Source organism: Thermobia domestica, chromosome 8 (assembly GCF_964235325.1).
Source record: "Thermobia domestica chromosome 8, izTheDome1.hap1.1, whole genome shotgun sequence".
Taxonomy (NCBI): Eukaryota; Metazoa; Arthropoda; class Insecta; order Zygentoma; family Lepismatidae; genus Thermobia; species Thermobia domestica.
The window spans coordinates 262,458,337-262,468,294 of record NC_137461.1 but is presented as its reverse complement, the minus strand read 5'-3'; the positions used below and the strand labels follow the sequence as shown (position 1 = coordinate 262,468,294).

The following is a 9,958-nucleotide window of genomic DNA, read 5'->3' as shown; positions in this document are numbered from 1 at the left end:
TAGCCTATTTGAAGGGGAAAAAAAATGCAATTTTATATTTTAGAGAATACTTTCCGTGAATAGTGTGCTCGCCAACTCGACGACGCCGAGGGACGTTGTTCCTCATACGTTTAACGTGTTTAAAGCCATAGTTGCCGCTACTACCAGTAAACATGTAGTGCATTAGTAAAACTATTAGTATTATTTATGCCTTACCTTTGATGGTAACAAGGATTCTTCAGTAAAATTTAGTTTTCCAACAACAACAGTTTAGTGCAGTTATTTGTAGGTACTCTTCAAATAGGCATTCTATAGAATCAACACCAACAAAAGCGTAAAAATTCGTCAAATTTAAGAAACTCGATGCTCAGAGTTCCGAACTACGTACCGCTTACTATTTCAAGTGCTGAATTCGAACTTTCGTACTAGTGGAAGTTTCGATGTACAGTAAAGGGAGCTGTATTTTCGAGGGAGGGGGAAAAAACACGTCCCGAAAAAAGTTCTCGGGAAATTCCCCCAATTGAACGCACAAAGCATCGGAGCTGAATACTTCAACAATAAAACTATTTATTTTATGCTGGAAGATATTTAATTTCATTTAAGACATTCTGAAACATCCTAAATATATATAAAACTACATGATCTGACATAAATTTTTGAGCATTTCCTGTAGGGCTACAATGATTAAATTTGGCATGATGATAGCTTTCCGGGACTAACCGACAGAAAAATTGCCAAAAGTGAATATTTTTAATTTTTAGGGGGTCTAAAGAGGGGATGAAAAATTTCCCCATGTTATTTAAATAGGCCTTTTTTGGACCTATAATCTCATGTTTTAGGTACTTAGAATTGGAATAAAAACTTGAAATTCGGTATGCTTGTATGTTTTCTTAGCAGTACCTAAGTAAATCAGTAAACATTTAAAAATACAACTTTAGAGTGGTTTTATAGGGAACTGAAAAATCTTTCCCATGTTATTTATATGGAACACCTTTTACACCTCCAAATTATTGAGCACATCCTGTAGGGCTACAATGGTTAAATTTGACATCATTGTAGCTTTTCGGGACAAACCCACAGGAAAATTGCCAAAAGTGAATATTTTTAATTTTGAGGGGTCTAAAGATTGGATGAAGAATTTCCCCATGTTATTTAAATAGGCATTTTTTTTAAACTTATAATCTCATGTTTTAGGTACTTAGAATGAAATCTTGAAATTCGGTATGCTTGTACATTTTCGTAAGCGTTACCTAAGTGAAGCATCAGAAATAAAAATTTCCAACCGTAGAGTGGTTTTATGGGGAACTGAAAAATCTTTCCCATGTTATTTATATGGGACGTCTTCTACAGCCCAAAATGTTTAGGCCCTTCAGGCATGATTAGAATGATGAAATTTGGCATGATTATAGCATTCCAGGACTAACCGACAGGAAAATAGCCAAAAGTAAATATTTTTAATATTTTTAGGGGTCTAAAGGATGATGAAGAAATTCCCTTGTTATTTAAATGGGCGTTTTCTTGGGATACAAAATCTTATCTTTTAAATAGTTGAAATAGGAAAAGAAATGATAGAATTGTGGGTTCAAGAGATGCGATGCCATAGGCCGAGCAAAAACAGTGTGTGGGGGGCGATGTCTCCGGGTGGGCACATTCGGGAAATATGAAGAGCAAGATCATGAAATTCACTGTTGATGCAAAGAGCGATAGATAAGAAATTCGAGGCCGTGGGCCGAGCAAACTTGGGGGTCTTGGGAGCAGAGCCCCCAGCTAGCCAAAAGCTAGTTTATTTTATAAAATATGAATTATATTTTTCTTAATGGTCTTAAATTAATTTTCTGGAAAGATCCCTCTTGCGAGTGCTCGGGAAATTCCCGTAATTGAACGCACAAGGTATCGAAAGTGAACTTCAACAATAAAAAACATTTATTTTACGCTGTTAAATTAATATATTTGGTGTTCACATTTGGCAAACGTCACTGAGGCTTCTGGGATGATTCAATCTGCATTTGTTCTTTCGGCTGCTTGTACCACACATACTACAGAGAATCACTTCCGGTCTTTTAAGTGTAAATTTTCAGAGTACAAGCACGAGACACGCTAAATTTCCTGTATAGATTTTGGCGGAATACCAATGTAAAATTTCAAAATGGTGACAATTTATTTTTTCAAAATAGCGGGTATTCACGCTACAAAGCGCAATTTTCGGTCTTTTAAGTCGAAATTTTTAGAGTAGAAGCACGAGATACTCTAAATTAGCTGGGTATATATTTTGGCGATGATCCAACGTAAAATTTCAAAATGGCGGCCATTTTTTCAAAACAGCAGTGAATTAAAAATTGTTGCAAGTTGTGACAATGATAATCTTGAAATATAAATCACATTTTAACACTTTTACCCCAAAGACATTGAAATATTTTGATAAAACCCAATTAAACCCGAAAAAACCCAATAAAACCCGAAAATACCCGAAAAAACCCATATGGGCCCAGGTGGGTTGGGCTTTTTCAGAAAAACCCGGGTTTTTTCAAACCCTGGTGATCAAATGTAATACATGTTTTACACGTTAGCTTGTAAATATACAAGGATAAACTCTACAATACACGCTTCAGCTGCGCATCGGTAAGTAGGACGGCTTTAAAAGGTTATAGTAGAGTAGAGTAGGGTAGAGTAGAGTAGGAATAAGTAGGGTAGGGGTAGAACTGTTAGCTCAAGGTTAGGGAAGTTTTGACCTATTTTCACAAAGTTAATAGAGTGTAATTTCTCGTTTCTGAGCGATTATACCATCTGAGGCGGGCATTGTAAAGTTAACCAATAAATAATAAGTCCAACTGTAATATATACTATGAAGTAAGTATATTGGACAGTGCTAAAACTTTGATATTTGTAATTACAGGGTGCAATGTCTGCGGACAGGAACACAATACAGAACAGTGCCCATTCCTTAGTCAAATTAAACATGTAAGTTATTTTGTATTTATATCATTTTTTTATTATTATTATTATTATTTTTTTTTTTATTTACATCATCTATACATATGGACAATATAACTTTAATTCCATATTAAAGGAAGGATTCCTGCTATTTCTGTTGTCTTCAAATCGAAGAGTAAAAATTTCCCTTTTCTGTTAGTTCGTAAATCTATGAAAATAGTATTTAAGCAAATGTTCTCCAGCGTAAATCGAATTTTTCACATTAAAGTAGTACCACATGTTTAAATACGTAAAAATTTTACAGCATACTGTGTAGGTTAAGTTAGCTAATCAGTACCGTAAATAAAATTTTGTAGGTGTTGAAATGTAAGTAGATGATGCAGGGCGGAAGTGTTTTCTTTGTAGTCAAACAATTGGGGCTACAGACATGTATTATTTCGAAGTAGAAATTCTTTAAAAAGTCTTTTTTGCGACTTTCCATTGTTATTTTCATTGTGCTGGAATAGATAAGAATTCGAAATGAAATTCCTAGTCTTACACCCTACGAGTGTGCTTTTTAGGCTAAAGGAGATGGATAGATAATGAAAAGTTACTAGTTTATGAAATAACAGGTGGATTAAGAGTGTGGGAGCAAACGAGATAACTCCGAGGAAACTCACAAACACAATATTGTACCCAGAAACCTCCCCCTTGGAATCCCTCACACCAGAGATAAAAACTAAGTTACTGAGCCATTGTGCCTTCTGGTAAAGAACTCTAGTGCCACCATATAATAACTATTGTTATGCTTATATATACAGTTCGTCTCTTAATGCCTTCAAAGCCATTCCATTGGCATGTTTCAATATCGCTACGAATACATACACGAGGGGATTAAGTTTGCGACCACGGAGCAAGCAGAAGAAACTGTTTTGGACAGGGTTAGCTAGTCCAGCTAAAAAAAAAAAAAAATTCTGAAAGTGGAAATGTCTGTAAAATCTTGAACACACATTTAAGGGTTATCACGTTTCGCTCCCGTATATTATTCATATTATATTCATATCTAAATTTCCCATTCATTACTTAAAGACATTATACTACAAAAGCAACTTGTTTTTTTATCAGTTTATGAATGTTTCTTTTCTGATCTTTTTATCATTTGTTATTATTGTAATGCAATTGTAATCAAAGAGAAATTCTAAATATTGTTTCGTTTTAAATAATCTTTACTGTTGATAAAATACATCGAAATGACGTACTTTTTTTTTTTTTTTTGTTTGGGAGGGGTTATACAAACCTCACGAGAGGCATTTATTGAAATCAGAAGTATATTTGGTATCTATTTATGTATAAATGGGTCATAGCCAAAGTGGATTCAAATAATTCGTATGTTTATTCACTTTCCTTACTGATATGCAAATTAAGTCGTTGCATTTCTTTAACTTGGACTATTAAAAGTCGTAGTGAACTAATTTGGACTAAATTAGTTCTTCTGTACTCTACAGTACTTTGAAATTGTCCATATGTAATTCTGTATGATGGTTTCACTTGTGCAACTGTTTATCTTTTTGTCCTTCTGAAATGACTCTTGACAATTAGACAATTATATTAAAAGTATGTAAAGATCAGTACAATGTATCAGGAGTCCTTCGTGAGTGAGTCAGCAAACGTATCGCATTTGTGGCCAATTAGTCCCGGTTTCGAGTTCAAATGGAGTACAATTTCTCTCGGATGTAAGCCGGAAAGCTGTTTGGATTCTGTTTTAAGCTTATGTAACCCCTTCTAGCATAAACCGGTTGTTGCATAACACCAAGGCGAAACAAACTTTTTTCTGTCCATATGTGATATAAATACATAGAGCAAATTATGAAAAAAAGAAAAAAAAACTGGTTTAAACCAAACAACCGGGTTTTTTGTTTTTTTCAATAAAAACCATGGTTTTTACCAACCCTGGTTTCGGATTAAGGCAGGCAAGCACTAGGAACAGGGGCGGGGAAATGTACATAAAGTATTGCAATGTGTATTGCTTTTATGATTTTTATTTTTATCCTTATTAGTCTAGATATATGTCGCATACAAAAAAAAAAAAAAAAAAAAAAAAAAAGTTCTTGGGCATTAGTCTTGCTTTCTGAGGTAATAGCATTTACTCGTAAATTTTCGAAATTATGCCCTGCAAATTATTAAACTACATTACCTTTTTTCGCTTATAGACATTGCCTTTATGAGTGAAACATCCCAGCATTTTCTTTCAGCAAATTTGTAATGAATATTTGTTATTGCTGTAGGTCGAGGACACAAAAACACCTTCTAAAGCCCGGCTGACTTTACCAGCTGACCTTTTAGCTGTGGATCTGGAGAACGGATCGACAACTGTAGTTGCACAAACATCATTCTTACGTGGTACTCAGTTCGGTCCATTTCAAGCGAAGACTGTGAAAATTCAACCAAATGGACCATTTCCATTAAAGGTAAGCGAATGTCTTCAAAAAATCTCGCAAGTAAATTGATTGATATGCTTATTTTGGTGCAGTGCCCTGTTCTAGCACTGAGGTTGTATGTGATCTTTAGAAATTATCGAATTGGGATCCAAACCACGTCCCCACTCATGAGGATTTGAATCCTCGCATGCAACAAATGCGAGTACGTATCTAATAGACAGAGTTCCATTGAACAAAAAGATAAAAGTTTATTGCATCCTATAACTTACATAAGTAAAATTTTGGTAATTAAATAGAATTGTAAAAGTTCAGTAATTTCAGGTCTTTTTAACAGTACGCATATCTCAACTGTTGACTCGAACAGTCTCGGGTTTGATTCCCGGTGGGGACACTTGGCCTGAAAGGTGTAAAAGCCTTTTCGAGCCAGGCATCCTGAGTGAGATTTCTCCTGGATTTTCCTCTTTCACACCAGGGAAATGCCAGGATGGTACCTATCATAAAGGTCCAATGCTTCTTCCTACCCTTCCCATTTATGTAGGTAGTGTGCTCACCAAGAGACGTCGTTCCTCATACATGATGGACTAAAATGGCCCGAGATACGCAAAACCCAAACATAAAATTCCTGATTCAACTGTTTAGCGTAAACAGGGTGTAAATAACTAAATGATGCGAGTAACCTGACAGTGCCAGTATGTTTATCCCATCCAAATTATTTCAAGAAACGCTTGTATTTTCATTCGCTCCAAGCACAAAAAGCTATTATTTCACTGAACTCCGATATTTATTCGTTCAAAACTAATATTTAAAAAATGTATATTGTAAATGTTGGCCAACCAATACCACGTATAAGTCCAGAGGCGTGATAATGGAGCAGTTAGTAGTAGAGTTACGAAATGGTAAAATCAACATGAGTATATTCTGTGAAATAATGGTTTTTGATACTCAATAAACTACAGTCTAGAAAGTGATAGAGTCGAGTGTTCTTTTTTATTATTATTATTATTATTATTTATTATTATTATTATTATTATTATTATTATTATTATTATTATTATTATTATTATTATTATTATTATTATTATTTATGGCATCTTTTACGAGTTTTCCTGAACGGTCAGCTACTTATTCTGTGTCCTTTTGCAACATGTTAAATCATTCAAATGAAGTTCGATTACCTTTTATGAAAACATTGCTCTTTAGGTGCAGAGGTTCTAAAATTGGTAACTTGTAAACCAACCAATCTATTACTTTTGTACAGAAATTCTTGTAAAACCTTTTCTTGCCCTTGAACTTTGCACCTAAAGAGCAAGATATTCTCATAAAGTGCTGAAACCGTTCGGTAGAACGCTTAATGACGCAATAAAAAATACAACTCCACGCCATCACTTTTTAAAAATAACATTAAAAATGCGTAAACTATTTCCTTGAAATAAGTGCTAACCTACGTGTTTTGTATTTTTATTTAATTTTTACAATACTTTTTTTTTTGTTACATGTGAGTGATAGGATTACTAGTTGGCCAATCATGATTTACATTTTATTTAATGTTATGTTCAAAGAAAATAAATATTTATGTTCAGTGCTTTTGATGCGATAAATATAAGAATTGAAGAAAACGGTTAACATAAATTTGAATATGTTAATGAAAGGAGGGAAGAATTGATTTAGACTTATTTTTACACACCAAATCCTCTCTACGTACGAATTCAATAGTGCACATTGAAATAAGAGTGCATGACTGGACCGAGGCTCTAGCTTGGGATCTTCGGCGTACCGTGCCGATGCGTTAACCACTACGCTACCCAGTCCGCTCCCAGAACACCGTACACTCTCCACTCTTCGATGCACTTCCATTCAGACTACATGGCTTCTACAGGGTGGTCTGGAAATGGGCTACCCCGCCTTTACTTTCAACAGTATAGTGTTAGCTATGGTAGAAGGTCTGTACACAGTTACCTTGAAGTCTTAAGAGTCATAAACATCGGTATGATCACCATCCATGTCGTAACACAGCTGAATTCTGCGCCAAGTTCTCGCAGATGTTTTGCGGAGATACTCCGGAGTCACGAGGGTGAAGGCGTGTTCTACAGCTGCTCGTTATTCCTGCGTTGTGTGATATCGAGTGTTTCTTCTTGCTTTATGAAACCACAGAGAGTATTGTCTGGTGTCGTCAGATCGAGACTTCTTGGAGGCCAGGCAAAGGGAGCTGGTGAAGATGCACAACCTCTTCTAATCCAGCGGCCAGGAAATGTCTGATTTAGGTAATTGCGCACGTGAATCGCAAATGTGCACGTGAATTTCCTATGTAATGTTGCCACACAATGCCAAGCAATGTTACCAAATAAATATGGGTAAAACCTAAAACCGTCAGGAAAAGCCCACTTCCGGACCACGAAGCTCCTCCGTTGCTAAGCGGTTAGCGTACGCGCCTTTGGCATGGGAGACCCGGGTTCGATTCCCGGCGGGAGCTCATGTTCGGATTCCACGTTAATCAGTAGGGCCCGTCTCATATAGCCTCGCTGCTGAAAAAGACGTTAAAGTTAAAATCAATTCAATTCAATTCCGGACCACGCTATACTACCACCTAGCTATTGTGCTTGGACAAATCTAGTGTCTTATGTTCAGAACACCGCTAACAGTTATATTATAATTATATTAGTAATGAAAGGAGGAAGCAACCGAGAGTGGGAGAGTGTATGGCTGTTCAGGGAGCGGACTGGCTAGCGTAGTGATTAACGCAATCGGCACGGTATGTCGGAGATCCAGGTTCGAGTCTATCGAGTCATGCACTTTTTCACTCTTCGTATAACTTTGAGTTCCTACTGTAAACGGTAACAATATTTAATTGTTACATATATAAATATAACATTATAAGAATATAACAATTAAAATTTTACTGCAATAATGGTTTAACGATTTCCCAAATTAGTACAACTCTAATGATAAAGGCAGTCAGTGCGCTTCCTCTTCCACTTCTCCTAAAAGAAGGATTTTCTTCTTTCTTTGTAGCAGAAACTTGTATTCTAGGTGCCATTTACTTCAATATTATTTGTATTAGGGTCAAGCTAATGGGCCTTCTAAGATACTAATGTTAGTACGTCCGTACCTCCGTCAAGTACTCTACACGATAAAAGCCGTGAACGTAAGAGAATTTTTGATTTCTGATTGTTTTTCCTTCAAAAAATCGCTAGAGCGGTTATCTCTGCTAGATTCCTTAATGGAGTTAGATGGTTAACATCTTAAAGTGTAACAGTGACTATCCATGTCCCATATATGCAAATATGTATGTGCTGCGGTTAGAATTTTTTTTCAAGTAAACTAATTTTTGGGTTAAACCTCAAAAAATATTTGTGAGGTTAAAGCCTCACATACTGGGGGTGTGAGAGGGTATATACCTCATACTTGGGCGTATGAGAGGGTATCTACCTCATATTTGGGCGTATGAAAGGGTATCTACCTCATTTGGGCGAGGGTATGTTAGGATATATACCTCATACTTGAAGGTATGAAAGGGTTTATACCTCGTATACTTGCGAGTATGAGAGGATATATAAAGCCTAAAGTATTCTTGTTCGGCACCAGTTTAACCTGATATATATATATTGGAGAATCCAAGAAATATTGGTGAAGTTAAAAGCCTCACATACTTGGAGTATGAGAGAGTATATACTTCATACTTGATGGTATGGATGGGTATATACCTCGCATACTTAGGGTATGAGAGGATATAATATTGACCGCTTCAACTACCAGCATAGATTCGTTTATAAACGTGAGTTCGCATGATCCCCTTTACCAGAGTTTATTATTATTATTACGCTGATGAACCTATTTTTTAAACGTCAGTTAAAATAAATAAAACATGAATGGAATCAAAAGTACAATTTATTTAATTCCAAAGATACGAAAGATATACAATAACGAATTAAACAGCATGGAAAAAAATATGTAATATATATAACCAGACATAGCATTGGAGAAACAGTGCACGCAACAATTCTTAATAGACAAACTTTAAAAAAAAGTTCCGATGCAATTTGTGACGGATCAAACTGGTCCGTTACACATGCCATAATTTTAAATTCCAATCCTGAATGTCATCATTTCCAGTCGAAAGCCTAACACATCGTTAGACTTCACCATGAAGGTTGACGAACAGGTATATATATAAATATTTGCTGCAACAATCAAAATGGTGGGAAAGACATATTATTTTACTTGAGGATTTAATGAAACCAGTATTTGTGAGGGATTGCTTAAAAAAAAAAAAAAAGTATGGAGAGAGAGGACCATTCGTGATGAAATGAAAAGTAAGACCTTAGCTAAGGAATAGCAGAATCATGGGTATCAAGATTGTTCAAACTCTAGCTGCCTGTTACAGTAGAATTGATTTATTGATATTTGCTTTTCATTTGTATGTGATATCCAAAGTTAGGAAGGATGGGATCTGCAATTTATATTGATTTCCAGCCATAATAGAACTTGAATTCGTTGTTGGATAATACTGTACATCATCATCGGGGAAAATTAGATTAACCCACTTCCCTGTGACACTATCTCGCTTTCAGGCGAGTTGAATAACATAAACGCGCTACATATATCGGTAATTGCATTAGAAATGCTGGTTCCTT

At 35.6% G+C, this 9,958-nt stretch overlaps 1 protein-coding gene across 12 annotated transcripts in view; it reads left to right on the top strand.

The window, feature by feature from the left end:
- The window catches only part of LOC145693591 (uncharacterized), a 506,014-nt gene that overhangs the window by 371,571 nt on the left and 124,485 nt on the right, over positions 1–9,958 (top strand). For all 12 annotated transcript variants that reach the window (XM_081769709.1, XM_081769703.1, XM_081769706.1 and 9 more), the window contains 2 exons: positions 2,873–2,937; positions 5,175–5,357. In XM_081769709.1, coding sequence (XP_081625835.1) covers positions 2,873–2,937; positions 5,175–5,357 — 248 coding nt within the window. The remainder of the gene's footprint in view (positions 1–2,872; positions 2,938–5,174; positions 5,358–9,958) is intronic.